The sequence below is a fragment of the Haliotis cracherodii genome, unplaced genomic scaffold, assembly GCF_022045235.1.
Source record: "Haliotis cracherodii isolate W230 unplaced genomic scaffold, xgHalCrac1.p SCAF_7, whole genome shotgun sequence".
Lineage (NCBI taxonomy): Eukaryota > Metazoa > Mollusca > Gastropoda > Lepetellida > Haliotidae > Haliotis > Haliotis cracherodii.
In genome coordinates, this window is record NW_027266330.1 from 14,620,175 (window position 1) to 14,641,308 (window position 21,134).

At 39.8% G+C, this 21,134-nt stretch overlaps 1 protein-coding gene across 5 annotated transcripts in view; it reads right to left on the reverse strand.

Annotated features, from left to right (window-relative positions):
• Positions 1 to 3,792: 3,792 nt before the first annotated feature.
• The window catches only part of LOC139448012 (uncharacterized), a 165,344-nt gene continuing 148,002 nt past the window's right edge, over positions 3,793 to 21,134 (reverse strand). For all 5 annotated transcript variants that reach the window (XM_071229517.1, XM_071229515.1, XM_071229514.1 and 2 more), the window contains 3 exons: positions 11,545 to 11,585; positions 10,581 to 10,652; positions 3,793 to 10,322 (listed from right to left, as the gene is read on the reverse strand). In XM_071229517.1, the coding sequence (XP_071085618.1) occupies positions 9,462 to 10,322; positions 10,581 to 10,652; positions 11,545 to 11,585 (974 nt within the window). In that variant the 3' untranslated portion in view covers positions 3,793 to 9,461. The remainder of the gene's footprint in view (positions 10,323 to 10,580; positions 10,653 to 11,544; positions 11,586 to 21,134) is intronic.

The following is a 21,134-nucleotide window of genomic DNA, read 5'->3' on the forward strand; positions in this document are numbered from 1 at the left end:
TGGCAAGATATACTTGATACATGAAAACCAGTAGAATTATATTCTTCTTTAAAATCTTTGCTTGAATGTGAATTATTCTTGGTCAATATTTATAATTTACACTACAGAAGGGCATTAAGTAAATTTCGAAATGGTTTTAGTTCACATCGAATATAAAAGTTTCGTAGAGACCTTTGTGATATATAAACGATTATCAAATTATGTACGTGTCCAGTATGTCTAGTACCTGAAACCACCTGTCAAGATCCGGGGTAGAATAGGTCTTCAGCAACCCATGCTTGCCGTAAAAGGCGACTATGGTTGTCGTAAGAGGCGACTAACGGGATCGGGTGGTCAGGCTCGCTGACTTGGTTGATGCATGTCATCGATCCCAACTGAGTGGATCGATGCTTATGATATCAATCACTGGATTGTCTGGTCCAGACTCGATTAATTACAGAACGCCGTCATATAGCTGGATTATTGCTGAGTGCGGCGTTAGACAACAAACCAAAAGTTTAACAATAGCATTCGTCACCACTCGCCCCCTTCCGTAACTTACAAGAAGACTCGTCCCCCATTTGTCACCACTCGCCCCCTTCCGTAACCTACAAGAAGACTCGTCCCCCTATCAATGAATGGTATGTGCGAAAATACGACAAACCAATCGGAATGCGCGTATGATTTCAAGTTCTTTGTCAAAGAATCCCTCAGAAATAATTTCTGTTTTTACATATGTCTTGCATCTAAAAATATACCCAAGACACAGTTAAATGTGTTCAATCATACTGTATAATTTCGCATGTCCTGATGTGCTTTTAATTGCATCTGAAATATAAATGATATGTGGGGAAATATATGTGAACCATTGCGCAACGAGTTGACAATTGTTTTAGGGATGCCCGTTTGCGCTAAGACGGAACCCGGTTGCAAAAATGGCCACGAGAGGGGCACGAGTCGCTATTCGGCTTGTCCCGGAATAACACGCGTTGGTCACGAATGTAACAATAGGTGTTAGCTTGGCCAATCAGCAAATGAAGTTTCTGGTCATGGGGCAGTTGGTAGGTAAAACAGGTCAGATACACTTTGTTATAGCTGACCGAAACTGACAACTAGTTATTTAAAATAAATATATGTAAAAACCTTAAATGAAATTAAAACAAATATAAACAAAAAACTACATCGGCCACATAAATGCAAAACATGATCAGATATGTTTTATTATCATGTAGATTCTACGATATACAACCCACGAGTCGCAATCTCGGGGTGAGAGGATGACAGCGGCAAGCAAAATATGAATAGCCAAACAATTACTTACATTAGTATTTTTGAATGAACATTGCTTCATTTCTCATCGTCGTATTTGTTAAGTGTGGGGATGGATTCGGTTAGGAAATTAATTACAAGCTGGAATTTACAAGTAAATTTCGTGATTGCTGTCAGCACAAAAAGCAGTGTTCATGAAATTCGTAACGAGGCTTTCGGAAACTTTCAGCATTGCGTGTGCATGTCATGTGGTCTAGCTAACATTCCTACTGGTCGATGAACGGAGCTACACTGCTGAGTTCGGTTTTCGATCACCAAACAGTTGAAATGAATTTTTTTTTAAAAATTGATGGGTTTTTTAATGTCATAGTTACTTGCGAATTTTGAACATTTTCTGGATAAAGGGCGAAATGAAAGGTAAACGATCACTATGTATTACAGGTGTGGGCAACTTTATCTAGATCTACCTAGATACCTTACATAGACCTAGGCCTATATATCGATCAGAAATCTTATACCGATGTATGGTATCTGTATCGATCGATTAAGGTGTAATCACGCAATTTCATTTTGAGATATGGCTATTTGAGAATGGGGGGGGGGGGGGGGGGGGGGGGGGGGGGGAGTGTTTAAGACATTTATGTACATTTATGTTGAAATACAGAATTAAATATTTTTTAATTGATGCTAAATATATTTTACAAGACAATTTAACATGCCATATAGTTATTTAAAATTCAAATTAATGGTACACCTTTGATGAGGAAAAATAGATACTGCAGTACAGATTTTTCAGGACATTATCCATTGTAGAAAAAAACATCCACATTTGATGTATTCTAACTAAAGATATATTATTCCAGTTTATCATTGTCCCTTTTCCTATGTTTACAAGCAATGAATTAATGAATGAATGAATGAATGTCTTTATTTCCTCCAGATTCTCAAAACATCAAGATTATGTAATTAAATAATAAAAAAACACAGTATTCAAACATACATACATATATATATATATATATATATATATATATATATATATATATATATATATATATATATATATATACTGAGTCAAATTAAAAACTTCACATTTTTTAAAGTAATCCCATATATGATATACAACGGACAAATGTATCAGAGAAGGTAATTTTTTAATCATTAATGTCCAAAGAAGGATTTTAATTAACGGTGGGTAACCATAATTTGTTCCAGGCACCTACGGTATTGGGTAATAACATCAACAGTTTAAATCATAAGTCCCAAGCACGAGAATCTGATGGCACACAAGTTCAGTAGGGTGTATGGTCACCATGGGCGTTGACAACTGCCACACAACGCCTCCGCATGGACCTTGTGATGCTTGTGAACACACGATTGGGAAACGACGCCACTGTCGCTGCAAAATGATGCCAAGATCTTGCAAATTCTGTGGTTGGCTCTGCAGAGTGCGCAGACTTCTGCCAAGAGTATCCCAGACGTGCTCGATGGGATTGAGGTCGGGAGACCTTGACGGCCAGTCCATGACGTTGACTCCCGCATTCTGAAGGAAATTCCTTGTCAATATTGTTGTGTGGGGTCTGGCATTGTCGTGTTGGAAGATCAAACCGGGGTCCATGTGCAGCCATAAAAGGCAGAAGTTCTGGTGCCAGTACCTGGTCGCGGTAAGCAGCAGCGTTGAGGTTGCCACGGATGACAAAAAGCTTGGAACGTGCATTGCCACAGAAAGCACCCCACACCATGACACTTCCGCCTCGAAATCTGTCAACTTCCTGTACACAACACTGGGCGTAACGTTCATGACGGCGCCTCCACACCCTCGCCCTACCATCAGCAAATCGAAGATAAAATCGGGATTCATCACTGAAGACGACTTGATTCCATTTTCCATCGCAAGTGTCGCTGTGCCCACAATTGACGTTGACGTCTGTGTAATTGAGTCAGAATCGGCCCGCAGTATGGCCGTCGTGCTTAAAGGTGAGCAGTTCTCAGACGGTTTCGAACAGTTTTGCGCACTCAGTCTACCCCTAAACAGTTCCTTTCTGGTTGATTTAGCCGTCAAAAATCGGGTAACGGAGGTGACGTAAGACATTCTTACGATCCTCTGCATTGTGACGTCACACGTGGTCGACCTGGCCGAGGGGCGATCAGCGGTGGTACACGTTTGCTGTAGACGCATCTGTAAATCATAAACAGTCCGTCGACTGCAACCCATCGTCCTTGCGACTTCAGCTACGGACGTTTCCCATCTGCAACATGCCGATGGCACGTTCACGTTGCACATTTGAAAGGCTTGGCATGACAAATGACCGTAAAGACTTTTGTTTTCTTGTGTTTTTCTGTTTTTTGTTTATGACTGCTAACAAGTATGGCTGAAAACACGTGCGGTATTATGGCCACGTGACCAGTTGCACATGAAAAAAACTCTTTTGCCACTAAGTGCTGTGCACGGGATTTTGATCAATTCAGGCCGCACAAAAACGGGTTTTATCTGAAGACAATACGTGGCCATTACTGTTTAAATACACAATAAGGGCCCACAATGATAACTGGTCAAAATGTTTAAATTTTAGGATTGTGAAGTTTTTAATTTGGTTCAGTATACATATCAATGTCCCGCATATTTACAGGCTATAAACAGTGAGAAATATTGGTATGGTTACCACACGTTGTTTAGAATATGTTTAATTTGATATAAATACTTTGAGAATTCAATAATTGTGAAATGCTACGTTATTTCATCATTGTCATTGTTATCTGCACCAAGAAAGAATGCTAACATATCATGGTCTTCCATCGTCTCTATTTTAACATACATTTCAACATCAAGATTATCAATTAGAGTTGAAAAGAATGCATCTCTCTCTGAAAGTAGACATTCACAGTTTAAGATGACATGGTGATAAAAATCATGAGCAAAAGTAATATATTTTGTACATTCTTTTGATAATTTGCTTCCGGATCCAATCCTTATTACATACTCTATTTCTTCTCTCAATTCTGGATGTAACATTACAATGCTGTATAACACATGAGGAGTAAGTGTTGTGTCAATTTTAGAATATCGAGATAGGTCAGCTCTACATGATAGTTTATATTTCCATACTTCTTCCTCGTGGGTAGTTATTTCATTTAACACAATCTTTCTCCACTTAGTTTTCGCGGGGAATTCCCCTGTGCGAACGTAGTGAAATACATGATGAAGTAAGTTATATTTCTTGGCTGTTGAAAGCAACACTCCACATAAACTGTGTAAATTATTGTTATGAAAGAAATAGAGTGAAGTTGATGGACAGAAAACAGTTTTACAAATTGAGACACATGAGCAGAGACGCCCCAGCAGCTGTAGTCTACATTTATCTATATAACCAACCATGCTGCAAGGTCCCAGATTAGCAATAGTGGCATCAGTGGGGGAACGTTTGTCAAAACCTTGTACAATCCTTGCAAAGTAACGCTGTGTGCTTTCAGCTAATTCAAGATCTTTACCATGCAAAGGAGGTAGTAATTCACATCCATAAAAACTTGTTGTTAAGATCATTCTTTTCCATATCTCAATACTTGCATATTGATGTAAGTCACTACTATTTAGACCAACAGAGAGGAGAGAATTAATAGTACGCCTTGCTTTTGCACAGCTCTCTTAAATATATAATTTGAAAGAAAGATTAGTTTGTAGAACAACACCCGCATATTTTACATTATTAAACATAGGTATGTCATAGTCGCCAAAGCGATAAGCATCCGTACACAATAATTGCTTCTTTTTATGAAACACAACAATTTTACTTTTCGATGCATTATAACTTAATCGCCATTTGAATGCGTAATTAACAACTGTATCTAAGGCTGTTTGTAGACCTTTAGGGCTGTAACTGATAAGAGTAGTATCATCAGCAAGTAACACGCATGGTAAACTAACATTATATATACATGTTCCTGCATCTAACTGCCGAAGCTCAGTTATGAGGTCAGACAGCAAATGTATCAGATTGTTCGCCCTTGTACTGAACACATGCATACATGGAAGTATAACATTGATGTAACAGAGACCACATTTTACCTCTAATACCAAGATGATAGAGTTTTACAAAGAGAGTGCCATATTCGATCAAAAGCTTTCTCGTTATCTAGGAATGCTGTGTAGATACATGATCCTCTGTTAACATAACTTTGTACACATTCGATGAGGGTAAATAGCGACATAACAGCACCGTGCTCCTTTCTAAAACCAAACTGCAACATATCGGGAAAATTACAGGCATTTCGGGATGTCCACGTTTCTAATCTTTCTAGGAGAATTTTCTCAAAAAGCTTACTAAGGCAAGATGTTAGCGTAATACCTCTATAATTGACACGGTTTGGTTTATCTTTTTTACCCTTATAAATAGGTATAATTACCCCGTGTCTATAGGCTGCAGGTGTGTACTGAAGTTTAAGAATAGCATTAAATAATAGTGCTAACGTCCCTACTAACAGCTCACCACCAAACATCACATGTTCATTATTAATATTGTCAGGGCCAGGTGATTTGTTCCTCCTCAGTGTCTGTACATATCTAGTCACTTCCTGAACCGATATTTCAGCACATAGTACATTATCAACACGTGAGTTAGATTCGTTACTGGAGGCTAATTCCTCACTTTCATAGTCAATACCATCTTTAAAGTCTTGATCGAACTGGTCAGAGTCATATGGCTGTGCTAGATCCGCATAGTACCTACCCCAAGGCTGACATATGTCAGTGGGGTTTGTTACATTACGGTCATCATATGTAAGTTTTTCAACTCCGATTCAGTTTCACAAGGGTTTTTTTCTAATTCCAAACAAAATGTCTTTGAATAGGCCTGCTTTGACTGTCTGTGACGACGTCGGAATTCTCGCTTAGCTTGCTTGTATGATGTATAAGAATGGAAATAACAGCGGCACGAGGGTGCGTTAACTTAACAGCAATACTACTGTCAGAAGAGACGAATGTAAACATTGCGTCCTCCATTTAGAGTGAATGTTCTGTAGAAGAGCTATACCACCGGAACCTCTCGTGGAGGTACATGCATCGTCACATATGTAGGACAGAAGTTTAAGATCTTTGAATCTTTGAATATTGCATGTTTTTAGCCAGTGTTCTTGTACAGCAATGATATCGACATAGTTCGGTAAAATAGAGTTGATATCTTCCGTCTGATGAGACACACCACGCACATTCCAGGTCAGCACACTTAGTATCGTCACAGTAGACAACAAAGTCAATATGAACATAGTCATTTTGTTAGTAGATGTTCCTTCTGTATTCTTGCTGGTGTTGTTGTTGTTTCGGATCAATTTGACGCTGCCTTGGCACATAGTCTCAACACACAATGTCCTCAGGCCAGAAGTAATCGTCATTCACCATGACGTCATGGCAAGTTTACCTGTACAGTGTAAGTTTCAGGCTTATCAAAGTGAATCCGTTTCTTCATGAGTCGGACATATGTTACACGGACGTGACGTTCATGGGCATAGCTGGATACGATGTTCTTCAGTTCTTCGAACGACTTGTCCGCCTTGATGTTAGACAGATCAATCCGTCTGATACGTAGACGGGAGACACCTGCTAGCTATAAAGTGTTATACGATTTGCTGAGGGATCGTATTGGATAACCTTTGTTCTGAGGGTTACTCTGATTATTCCGCTGGGCAGATTCCTTCCGTGGTCCACATATATCACTGTTAGTGTTCACATGAGTATTTTCACTGAATTCAAGGCCATGGGAATTATCTGTGTAGTGGGAATAGTTATAAGGGCATTGGCGGTAGATGCCCTGTCATCAGTGATGATGTATTCTAACTAAAGATACATATTCCAGTTTATCATTGTCCCTTTTCTATATTTACAAGCAATGTAATTGTGCATAAAATTTCTTGTCCCCAATACTTTCCTGCTATTTTTTGCATACAAGTGTTTGTAATATGTATATACCTTTGTATTTGAAATATTAATGATAAACGTTTATTTGCACTTTTGGTTTACCGTGATATAATCTACATATATATGGTATCATATAATAAATGAAATCTGTTGTGTGGTAACCAGACTTTACAGGAATTATTATATTATGTCAATGTGAGGATTTTCTCACTGCTTTTCAATGGATGGCTATGGCTATTAAACTGAAACTACTTTCCCTGGGAAATTATTTCTGCTACATGGCTCCAGATAAGGGCTGTATGTACAAATGCAAATATGCGAGATAAGATGTTAAGGACATGTGTGAAGCTTTGACGTTGTCGTTAAGGACACATGTGAAGTTGGGGCATTGAAGTTATGGACGTGTGTGGAGCTGTGACATTGTCGTTAAGGCCATGTGTCAGAGTAAGACAAAGGTCATGTGTGAGAGTGAGACAAAGGTCATGTGTGAGAGTAAGACAAAGGTCATGTGTGAGAGTAAGACAAAGGTCATGTGTGAGAGTGAGACAAAGGCCACGTGTGGGAGTAAGACAAAGGTCATGTGTGAGAGTGAGTCAAAGGCCACGTGTAAGAGTAAGACAAAGGTCATGTGTGAGATTGAGACAAAGGCCATGTGTGAGAGTAAGACAAAGGTCATGTGTGAGAGTGAGTCAAAGGTCATATGTGAGAGTGAGACAATGTCGTTAAGGCCATGTGTGAGAGTCAGACAAAGGACATGTGTGAGAGTGAGACATTGTCGTTAAGGCCATGTGTGAGAGTGAGACAAAGGTCACGTGTGAGAGTAAGACAAAGGTCATGTGTGAGAGTGAGACAAAGGCCATGTGTGAGAGTAAGACAAAGGTCATGTGTGAGAGTGAGACAAAGGCCACGTGTAAGAGTAAGACAAAGGTCATGTGTGAGAGTGAGACAAAGGCCATGTTTGAGAGTAAGACAAAGGTCATGTGTGAGAGTGAGTCAAAGGTCATATGTGAGAGTGAGACAATGTCGTTAAGGCCATGTTTGAGATTGAGATAAAGGGCATGTGTGAGAGTGAGACATTGTCGTTAAGGCCATGTGTGAGAGTAAGACAAAGGTCATGTGTGAGAGTGAGACAAAGAGCATGTGTGAGAGTGAGACAAAGGGCATGTGTGAGAGTGAGACATTGTAGTTAAGGCCATGTGTGAGAATAAGACAAAGGTCATGTGTGAGACAAAGGGCATGTGTGAGAGTGAGACATTGTAGTTAAGGCCATGTGTGAGAGTAAGACAAAGGTCATGTGTGAGAGTGAGACAAAGGGCATGTGTGAGACATTGCCGTTAAGGCCATGTGTGAGAGTAAGACAAAGGTCATGTGTGAGAGTGAGACATTGTCGTTAAGGCCATGTGTGAGAGTAAGACAAAGGTCATGTGTGAGATTGAGACTAAGGTCATGTGTGAGAGTGAGACATTGTCGTTAAGGCCATGTGTGAGAGTAAGACAAAGGTCATGTGTGAGAGTGAGACATTGTCGTTAAGGCCATGTGTGAGAGTAAGACAAAGGTCATGTGTGAGATTGAGACTAGGGCATGTGTGAGAGTGAGACAAAGGCCATGTGTGACAGTGAGTCAAAGGTCATATGTGAGAGTGAGACAATGTCGTTAAGGCCATGTGTGAGATTAAGACAAAGGTCATGTGTGAGAGTGAGACAAAGGTCATGTGTGAGACTGAGACATTGTCGTTAAAGATACGTGTAAAACTGACAGAATTTTGATTACGCGATGCATAAAACTGTGACATTGTCATACGCTAAGCTGTGGTTTTGTTAAGAAAGCCATGTGTGAGACAGGCATTGTCAAAATGGTCATGTGTGAAGCTGCGAAACTGTCTCTATTTAAGCAGGGTAATCAGAAACTGCATAACTAATAATTGAAGTAAGTTGTGTTTGAGGAACTTATCCAAATTTTAATTGGACGAGCACTATCATAGTGTCATGGTAAACATGTGGATGACATTTCAAAGTTTGGTGGCCAAAATGCAATTCCTTATTTTGAGTACAATATGTTCTCATGACTGTTCAGGTGAAAACTTCCCATATTTGTGTATGTGATTGTGACGGGTGCACACTTTTCGCGATCATCTGTTATCACCACTGATCATCATCTATGCATTGCATAGAGGACTACATTAGTGTGGCGTATTTTTTTCAGACAACTGCTATAACTTTGTTACTTTTAGGATTAGGGGGAACTGAAAGAGCTTGAATATCAATTGGATTATGACTGGATTATTTAGGAAATTGACCTGTGGGCATCATTTTTTGGCGTTTTGCGACGTCTCTCTGCATAGGTAACCAAGATAAAACCACGGATTGTACCGGCTGTTCTTTCCAGAAAATAACTGGATTTGAACCCGAGGCTTGATTATAGATGACGGGAGATACATTGAGTATATAACCTGCTGATCTGTGTTCATTAAACGTTGTTTCAACAACATTTTTACTGTATTCATATAGTCCTCGGTATACTTGTGCAACACTTCAGGAGTTCCCAGAAACATGGCCCCGCCCACCCATACACTGTTCCCTTTGATTACGCTTTCTATTGTAGCTTTATCGTTAAAATCATACACACGGCTATAAGCGACTCTGTCTCTGTCCAATTCGTGTGGTATTTGAAGCTTGAACACCGAGTTATCATCAGCAAGAGCACGAAAGAGTCCAATATCCAACCAACAGAAATATTTGGTAGGAAACAGTTCCTCCATTAAGACTTTGTTAACTAACTCAAACTTTGCATGCATCGCGCATGAGTAGTTCTCGTTAACTGTGTTCGGATGATAATGTGGATAGTTAGGCTGACTGTAAATACTTCGAATTTCCCCAGCCAAAGAGAAGGACCAGAGATTGGCCCTGTCTATAAGGAAAACCTTTGTCATGTTGCTAGGGAACTTCCGTCTGAGGTTAGTAAGTAAATTAAAGGTATCTCTAGAATCGGTATATGCGACAAGGTTGTTCCTGATTCTGCCAAACACCTTCATCCAGTGCATATAACGGTTTGGTGTGTGCACGTTGGATGCGTCACCCTTGGCGAATGAGCCAATGTTAAAATATGCTGTAACGACTGTGATTTCAGGTTTCAGAAGGGATGGATCGTCGATGCTCTGTGACAGGATCTGAAAGAAAGTTACTCGGGATAGACTTTGAGGAAAATACTCAATAAACAGTACCAATGGCTGCTTGTGTGTTATGATCTTCTGTCAACTTCCAGTTCTTCATGAACACAAGTGAGTTGACTATATATGAACTTATATGAATAGTTAGAACATCAAGAATTATATTGTAAGGAAACCAGAGTAATCGAATTGGAAGTATGACATTTTTTAAATAAGTATTATTTTAAGACATTGTAACACATGAGCGTATCTACTCACTTTGTTGGTTTTGTTGTCTATGTTGAAGGTCACTTGCAGCCCAGATGGGAGGATTTGTGTTCTTGACAAAGCCTTGATATGAAACATTATAAAACAATGTTAGATTGTTCCTACAAAATACGCCACACAATTGAAACAAAAAACACATTTGTAAGTGGTAAAATCTCCAATTAATGACACATAGAAATGTTGTTAGTGTATCATCGACCATGAATGCTAAGAGTCACTTGTTAATCTCGGCCCGATTTGCTTGTTTACAGGCGGCTGTGACGTAGTTGTATGAACTCAAACAGTTTTAAGTCCTTCATGACATATGTGTCATGGGTTTGCTCATAATAAACTGATGTGTTCAAACAGAAGAGAGTTAGATAATACTCACTAACATTATAATCATAATATAAATTCTGACAATAGAGTACAAATGAACATAACATCCATCCATCCACACCCATACAATCATCTATGGATGTATGTTTACATGCAGTGCACACACACACACACACACACACACACACACACACACACACACATGAATACTTGCATACATACATACAAATTACAATCGTGCCGAAACGAAATCTGAAAATAGAATACCTCGATAGTCATTTTAACTTGGGCGTGATGACCCGTGAAGATATTCGGGGTAGAATAGGTCTTCAGCAACCCATGCTTGCTGCAAAAGGCGACTCTGCTTGTCGTAAGAGGTGACTAACGGGATCGGGTGGTCAGGCTCGCTGACGTGGCTGATGCATGTCATCGTAACCCAATTGCGTGGATCGATGTGCATGTCGTCAATCACTGGATTGTCTAGTCCAGACTCGATTATTTACAGACCGCCTTCAAATAGCTTCAGTATTGCTGACTACGGCGTTAAACGGCAACAAAACAAACAAAAAACTTGATAATAACGTGAGAATAAACACAAGACTAATAATCATAATGTGTTTTTGTACTTTGCATTTACCGTTGAGTTCAGGAACTCCGATCTTTTCAGCCAAACTGTCACTGAAGAAAGGTGATGTGCAAAACATTAACTGTAGGAACTGAACTGCACAAATACTGTAATCAACAATAATCAGTAAATTATGGCACTTAGCATTTTGAAATTTCTGTATGGTTGAGGATGCTATGGATAGTGTGGTTTGTACTAAAGTGGCATTTGGTGACGTTCCAAGTAGAACCATGCAACTGTTCAAGCAAATTGACCGCCATATTTTATTCAAATACAAGAGAATGGAGCATACAAAACGCATGTTGATTGATAATGACGAAACACGCTAGGATAGTAACACTGTACACTGTCTCACATTAAGTAACAGATAAGTTCCTTCTCGCAGTTACATACATAATCGCGTCGACATAAGAAAATATCCTCGCAATGCCTCAGAATGTCGTTGCTTCAGTGACCAGTTCAACCGTTTGCTTTAGTTTGGGTTGAGTTGAGGTGGTGAGGTGGTTTTAGTGACAGGTTGGGGGTCAGGCAAGTTTATCATCCGACAAAGTATACTTAACAGGTGATTGACAAGAGGGATGACTTCAGCTTTTCAATCGTCAACTTTCATTGAATGTGCAGCTCCAGCCTTTGGTGTCTACATTTCACAACTTTTGAGATACAATCAAGCATGCCCTTTCTACCAAGATTTCAAAGTCAAAGTCATACAACTTTTGCTGAGAAGTTTGATCAATGTTACACCATTCATGGCCTCGGGGCGGTCGGGTAGCCTAGTGGATAAAGCGTTCGCTCGTCACCCCGAAGACCCGGGTTCGATTCCCGACATGGGTACAATGTGTGAAGCCCATTTCTGGTGTCCCCCGCCGTAATATTGCTGGAATATTGCTAAAAACAGCGTAAGACCACACTCACGCACCCACCCATTCATGGCCTCAGTAAAACTTTCAAAAAGGTTTATTGTGAACATTTGAAAGAGATTTCCAAATTTTTGATATCAGTGACGAAAATGATGCAATAACCTATTTTAACTTGTACTATATATTCCCGTGTTTTGTCAGATAAACAATTGACTCAGCTTTGCAATTGTTTGTGACGGGTGGGGCTAAACGTTTCGCGAATACCTAGTGTCTTCACAAAACATGTGTTCATTATATGGCCGGAATCATACACTCGACTCGACTCGACTCGTACACCAAGATTTCTTATGAACGAATTGAAAAGACTTTGTCACTTTTATGTAGAGGGGAATGTCCGAGTAATTCTCCATCCCTTTAAAATAATGGAGCAGGGGCCCCGCTGGGGCTGAGGCCCATTATTGTTAAGGAATTGAGAGTTACGAGGATATTCCCCTACTTAAAACACATCACTACTCTTACACTTGACAAAACATTATAAAGAGTCATAAAACATACATTGTAAAGATAAGCTCGTGACGGAGCACGTGCAACAGTGGCAGAGAACACAATCAACTCTCCATTCCCCCACAAAATATTGGAGAGCTAAAACAATAGAATGATGTCACAGGTGTGTTTTAATTGCAAGTAAATGACAATGAAAAGGAACTATATCTCCACTGTTGGTGAGTCAGTGAATGCGTTGTGTTTAACGCCGCTTTGAACAGTATTCAAACTGATATACCACGGCTTGTCAGCTTGAGGTTTGAGGAAAGCTTTTCACAAAGTGATGAAGGCCTCAGGGTTTTACTGCTTCAGTGAAATCCACGAGCACGAGTATGGTGCTGATGAAGATAAATACACAACCGTGTCGAACCGAGATTCGAACCCACATTCATAAGTATCTGGCGTGCCCAGTGGAGGGCTGAGATGACAAGGTCGCCCGTGACCTCTATTGTTGCATGCATGAAAGGTCATAAGGTCGCTCCACAATATACTGTGCATTATACTTGACATGCTGATAACATTATAATAAATTAATTTGTATGGCCATGTTTCTTTCTGAAAATGTCAACATTCTTCGAATTATGTTTTAGTGTTAGTTTGGACGGTCAGGGACAGACTATAATACCCGCGCCCCAATCTTCTTAATGCTCCCTAATTGACGATGGACAAGTATGGCTGAAAACACATGCGGTGTTATGGCCACGTGACCAGTTGCACGTGAAAAACCACTTTTGCCACTATAGTGCTGTGCACATGATTGTGATCGATTCACCTGCACAAAAACGGGTGTTACCTGAAGACGATACGTGGCCATTACTGTTTAAATACACAATAAGGGCCCACAATCATAACTGGTCAAAATGTTAAAATTTTAGGATTGTGAAGTTTTTAATTTGGTTCAGCATATATACAAAAACTACATCGGCCATACAAATGCAAAACATGATAAGATGTGTTTTATTATCATGTAGATTCTACGATGTACAACCCACGAGTCGCAATCTCGGGGTGAGAGGATGACAGCGGCAAGCAAAATATGAATAGCCAAACAATTACATTTGTATTTTTGAATGAACATTGCTTCATTTGTCATTGTCGCAGTCGTATTTGTTAAGAGTGGGGATGGATTAGGTTAGGGAATTAATTACAAACTCGAATTTACAAGTAAATTTGGTGATTGCTGTCAGCATAAAAAGCAGTGTTTTCATGAAATTCATAACGAGGCTTTCGGAAACTTTCAGCATTGCGTGCGCATGTCATGCGGTCTAGCTAACATTCCTACTGATCGATGTGGAGCTACACTGCTGAGTTCGGTTTTCGATCACCAAACAGTTGAAATGAATTTTTTTTTTAAATTTATCATGAAATACTGAATAAAATTTTTTTTTAAGTACTATTTTAAAGGTAATTGATGCTAAATATTTATTACAAGACAATCAAAATTCAAATTAATGGCAAAACTTTGATGAGGAAAAATAGATACTTCAGTACAGATGTTTCAGGATTATCCATTATCCACTGTAGAAAAACATCTAGAGCCTTGTTTCAAATTTGATGTATTCAAACTAAAGATATATTATTCCAGTTTATCATTGTCCCTTTCCTATGTTTACAAGCAATGTAATTGTGCATAAAATTACTTGTCCCCAATACTTTCCTGCTATTTTTTACATACAAGTGTTTGTAATATGCACCTACCTTTGTAATTGAACTATTAATGATCAACGTTTATTTGCACTTTTGGTTTACCATGATATAATCTACATATATATGGTATCATGTAATAAATAAATCTGTTGTGTGGTAACCAGACTTCACGGGATTTGTTCAATATTATGTCAATGTGGGGATTTTCTCACTGCTTTTCAATGGATGGCTATGGCTATTAAACGGAAACTACTTTCCCTGGGAAATTATTTCTGCTACATGGCTCCAGATAAGGATTGTATGTACAAATGCAAATATGCGAGAAAAGATGTATGAATTAACGAAAGTACCTGATATCTGTGTATGGCCAAAGCTTTATTTAAATGTTACTTTTATGTTTTGAGCAACCTCTTGGCATCATCATCATCAGCTAAGTGCTCACTGCTGCTACACAAACTTAATACATAATGTTCTTATATTTCTATTTATGAAAACCAGACGTTCAGCCATCGCCTGTTGGCAAACAAGGATGAGCTGAATTAACTCTTAGCAGCTTTTCGAAAATCGAGCAACTGAGAGAGTGGATTAAATTTATTTAGGTGTATTAAGTATGGGAAATTTACTCCAAGTCTGATACATGTTTCTGATTGAAATATTTATAAGCATATATTTAATATCATGTTTGCTCTATTAAGGGCCCCTGACACTTACTATGGTAAGCTACCAAATGAAATTTCATGCTATCTTATTTTTGATGGACATACAAGATTGATTGCACACATAAAACTGTTCTCCAGCAAGATTGGGGGAGGGGGTTATCATGTGGTTATTAGGGCTAATCCTTTATCCATTTTGTAATGTTATGTAATGTAAAATCTGAACATTAATGGAAATAAAATAATGTTTAAATCAGATTTCTGGATCATTATTTCCTATTTCGTTTAAGTTAGCCTGATTGCAGATCTCTTGAAATTGGTCCCAGTTAGCTTGGTTATAACGGAATTTTGGTTCTTGATTTTCTGTTTGGATTGGTACGTTTGTATCTCCTGTGGTTTTGTTTATGGGGAAGTGGGACATTGTGTACTTCCCATTGAGTACTTTGGGCTAGATCTGCGGTGCATATAGTTAGGTCGATAGCCGACATTTTTTGGTTACCCTTATCGTATCTCGTGGGTTGGTTGTTATTTAGGAGTACTAGGTAGTTAGTTTCTATCCATTCGGAAATTAGTTTGCCATGATTATCCATTTTATCATCTATGCTCCAGGTAGGATGGTGAGCGTTTAGGTCTCCTTGGAATATAGTGGATTTATTGCTTATCGGTAGTAGCATATTTAGATCCTCAGGTTGGATTTTTTGTTCTACCCAGTGGTATATATTAATTATGTATATTTTTTTGTTATTTAATGTGATTTGAATGCCGTTTGCTTCTAGGTTTGGCGTGTCTATCTTTATTTCTTCGTAGTTTATATCTTCCCTGATATATATTATTAGTCCTCCTGCGGCTCTACCTGTTTTGGGTTTGACTCGGTCAGTTCTAACTAAGTTATAGGTTGGTAGTGTGAATTTGGATTTTTTGGAGAATTTAGTTTCCTGAATACAAGCAATATGTGGTCCTTTATCTCGTTTAAATTTAGTTTTTAGTTCATGGCCGTGGGAGGTAAGTCCGTTGGCGTTCCACTGAAAAATATTTAGTCCTTCCATTATTGGGGTCCGGTGGTTGGTAATTTTGTTTTAGTTTTGTTTTACTTGGTGACTTCTTTTAGGTGGAGGTTAAAGAGGAAGAAGGGGAGGTTGGTTAAGTTTAGATTGAATGTTACTTTGTCGAAGGATTTCATGCTAGCTTTTGGTGAGTTTTGACTATGCATGTAGGCAAGGAGTAAAGTGAGACTATTTAGGATTTTTATGTTGGTTAATTGGTTTTTTTTTGCGGTTTAGTTTTTTGTTTCTTTTAGGGGCTGAGAAGGTAGTTTCATTTCTTTTAGTTGGAGTAGTTTCGATTGTTTCTTCAGTTGTGGAGAACTCTTCGTCATCGGTTAAGTTAGATTTAACGGTAACGTGGAATATTTAAGTTAATTTATTGGCTACATTGTGGGATTCTTGGTTAAGGAAAATTATTTGGTACACTTTGTTGGCTTTGTTGAGTCCTATTTTGGGTATTGAAAGTTCGTGTGTGAGTGTGGTGCCTGAACCTGTGGAGAAAAAGTAGAGGGTGAAGTTGGTGAGGAAGGCAGCCGAGGAGGGTAAGGGCGATGGAGGTGTCGAGTTTGCGTTTTTTCGGGTTGGTGTTTTGAGGTGGCGAGTTGGCTGGTTTGGTGGGGGTGGTGTGTTTCGTGTTTTCGCCAAACTCGTACGGGACGATGTTTTCGAGTGACCTCCCGGAAGTGTGTTGTGCGCTTCCGCAGGCGTGGGTGAGTCAGGAGCTGGGATGTCTGCGAGTGTGACACTGCGGGTGTCAGTCATGTTTGTTTGGGTGTTGTTGTTTGAGTGTTTAAGAGCGTGAGTTGTGGTGAGTGGTAATGGAGTGGAAGTGGAGAGTGGTGTTTTGGGGAGGTGAGTTGTTTTGAGTGGAGTTTGTTGTTTTAACTGGATGAGTTGTGTTTTTAGGTGGTTGAGGAGGGCTTGGATATTAAGGGTGTTGGTTTGCGGTTTTTGTGTTGTGTAGAGGATGTTGTTTTTAGGGTCTCCTCCCATTAGTAAGACAGCCCAGTTGTGAGACACCTTAAAACAACAATGTCATACCTTGTTGCACATGTTAATCAGGTAATTAACAACTATCATGAAAATTGACTTGTCTTATTAAAGACAAGAGAAATGACTCAAGATGCTTGATACCCTCTTTTACTTTATTTCATTTTGATGAAATGCATCCCTTAAATCAATTGTTTTGACATATTCGCCACTTTCAGTTAAAGTTCAGTTCACATCACAGTTCACATGTAGACAATGGAAGCTGACTGGAGGACTCTAAGCTGATCATCAGTTGCAAATACCAGCATCTTGTCTTCTTCACCGTTGGCAAAAAGCAGAAACCGCTCACCATCATGGGTCTCTCTCCAGGGTGCTGCAATGTCAACTTCAGCTCTGGTTTTAGGGAGTTTCGGGATGGTGTGACTGTGCGGTGTCTGTACATGGCGCTGCCGACTGGGCTGAAGGAGGTAAATATAGCTGCAGCCTCCGGATCATGTCTCAAGACCTCGTCGTTGTAGAGGGCTGGCATAGGAGTGGTTGGTTCTTCTCTTGCTCTCTTCCTTAAGCTGCCAAGGAACTGGATTCTGCTGGTGTCTTCTGGTGTAACAAAATTTCCAACTGTTGTACATTTGCCAATGCAGGTCTCAACGGTACATCGCCAATGAGTACCAGTTTGTCTTACTTTGTTCTTGTAGTGGAGATATCCCTGAAAGAGGACCTGGAGAGTACCGTTTTTAGAGGGTTTTAAGGCTTATACCTATTTAAGAGGTGGCTTGGGTATGAGTGTTGTTTGTGTGGAGTTCGCTTGGTGTAGAACAATGGATGAGTGTTTTTATAATTACCTTTGAAGTTCTCCTTGGGCTGAACCTAACAACTAAATGCAGTAAAGACCTAAACACCCTAAGATGCCTAACTGGCTTTAACTGGGGAGCCTCCAAAGATACCCTCCTCTCTCTCTACATATCACTAATTAGATAAAAACTAGACTACGGCTGCGCCATATACAACCCCCTAAACAACTCTCTCTATCTAAAAAACTTGACTCAATACAATATCAGGCTCTCAAACTAATTACACGCACCCAACATGGCACCTCCTACACCTCACTTCAGGCCTTAACAGGAGAAATGCCACTAAGTCTACGCAGGGAACAGCTAAGCTTAAATTTCTGGGCCGCGTCCCAATCAAACCCTCTCATCCAAAACTTAATAAACCAAAACATCAGCTCCAAAAACCAAGCTTTAGCTCGTAAACACCCCTTACTTACCCCAATATCCCAAAGAATAACAAACTACCTAAATGAACACCAAATTAAAATTCTTAAACAAAACTGCAAACAAATCAAATATCTTCACCCCTAAACTTAAAATACCCAAAATAGACACAACACTAGCTAGCCAAATAAATAAACAAACCGACCCAAACATAGCTAAAACTACCACACTAGCATACATACACGAACTTTGGCCAAATTGGTGTCACATTTACACAGACGGATCCTAAGATCCGAACTCAAAACACACAGGTTCCGGAGTCCATTCCACACAACCAACTAAAACCACACAATCCTTCAGACTCCCAAACAACCAATCAATATTCACGGCAGAACAAATGGGCATGGCCTCAGCCCTCCATAATCAAGAATAAAAAAACACAAAAAAATCCTAATACTTACCGACTCGCTCAGTGGACTGCAAGCCCTCCAAAACAAAAATACCAAAAACCGACCTAAATTAATAAATCAAATACTTAAAAGCTCCAACGACCTAACTAAGGCAGGCAAACAAATAACCTTCTTGTGGATACCCGCCCACGTAGGAATATACGGTAATGAAAACGCCGATAAAGCAGCTAAAGTATCCCTCAAAATCCCAGAAATAAGCTTAAACTTACCCATCTCAAAATCAGAAATTAAAAGTGTAAACAAGCAAAAAGTCACACAAAAATGACATAACCTATATCTAAACTCAAATAGCCAAATCAAAAAAGTGCTCAGCAAACCACTAACCAACCCAAAAATTCTCCATCCATCAAAAAAAATCGACAGAGTAATCACTAGACTCCAAACAGCACACACCAACCTAAATAACCACCTAAAAAAATTAAAAAAACACACTACAGGTAACTGCCCACACTGCAAACAACCAGAAACCCAAGAACACGCACTCATCCACTGCACACACTACCTAACACATCGAACCGCATTACAAACCACCCTCAATCTAAACAAGGCTCTCACTCTAGAAGCAATACTAAACCCACAAAATAAACTAGAAAACTTCAAGGCCTTAGGCGTATTCTTAATAAAAACGGAACTAATAAAACGCATCTAAAAACACAATAACCTACCAAATCAAAATCACATAAACAAACAAACATCCGCCATACCCAGCTCCCTTAGTTCTCCTCCCCAACCCCATCGGCATCTATTCCAAATCTCAAAATTCCCAAATTCTATATAAGCAACCCCTAAAGCCCCCTCTTGGGTTGCACAGACCACTTTCGCCCCTTTCGGAAACACATTAAATGGCCTGACCGGGCCCGTGTGCGAAATACGCATAAGTCGGAAAGCGCACGTTAAATCTCCAAAGTAAGTAAGTAAGTCCTTGGGCTTGCTATTAGGCTAAGCTGTTCTAACTTGGGAGGCTCGGAGGCTAGAGAGGTGTTGCAAGCTTGGGGTATAAACTGCAACTGAAGTGTAATATAGGTATAAGTTCGTTCGTTGGTTCAGTTCACAAGTTATTCATTCATTGTCCTTGTTGGAGGAAGCATCGCTAACATGCAGCGGATTACTAAATAGAGTATATAGAATTCATAGAGTATATCTATTTCACTTCCACCTCTACTGGGATCTCGAACAAACCAAAATCCGGTCAGACACTTACCAAGCCGGCAGCCATCTTGCCGAACGCCTCACCCCCAAGAGCCACCCCACGGACAATACGGGTCTCATCTCACGAGTCGCTAAGTCTCCTTTTCTATCTCCATCTCCCCTCTAATTTACTTGTAGTCTCACATTATATTCTTACTGATAATATAAGCTTAACTTCTCACTTACTAGTGTATCTTATCTATTGTTTATTCACCACCCAGTGTTATATCACCCATTCATTGTTGTCATCTACCCAAAATAACATCCACAACCCCTACACCCACGTGCCTTCATACAGACTCCATTTTTACAACACCCATACATTCAGATACCCATTTCCCAGGACTTACGCCCACACACAGCCAAAAGCCTGTTCCCTTCGAATTTGGGCTCGATTTCCAAGAATTCTCCTTCGATCACCCCCATAGCAATATCACCTCCCCAAGCACTCAACCCCCCCCACCCCCACCCCCCTCAACCACCCACCAACAAAACCAAATCAGCCCCAAAAACCCCATCCCCCAAACCCACCAAGCGCCCACACTATTCCCCTGCAGACTCATCCCAAACAACCAAAAAATCATGCGCTAAACAAACACCAATCTCCACTTCAACTACCGCCCAGGCAACAGCACCCTCCCACACAAAACTTGCCTTCTCAACCACATCCACACCACTAAACGACACCTTCTCAAATAACAAGTTCGCCCTCTGCCTCCAAAAAACCCAAATAACATACAAATACATCAGCAGATGCGGCAGAGGGTTCAAGGTCACCTTCCCATCGCAAGATTCACTAAATCAAGCTCGCAGACATCCAATTATAGACGGTCTAAACATCACATGGCAAACTCCAAAATGGCTTACATCAATACAAGGGGTTATATACATAGATCACAGGGACACACAGGAAAATATATAAGAATACATACACACAGCAAACCAACTCCAAACACAACCTGAAATAACAGACTACAAAAGCATAAACAACAGA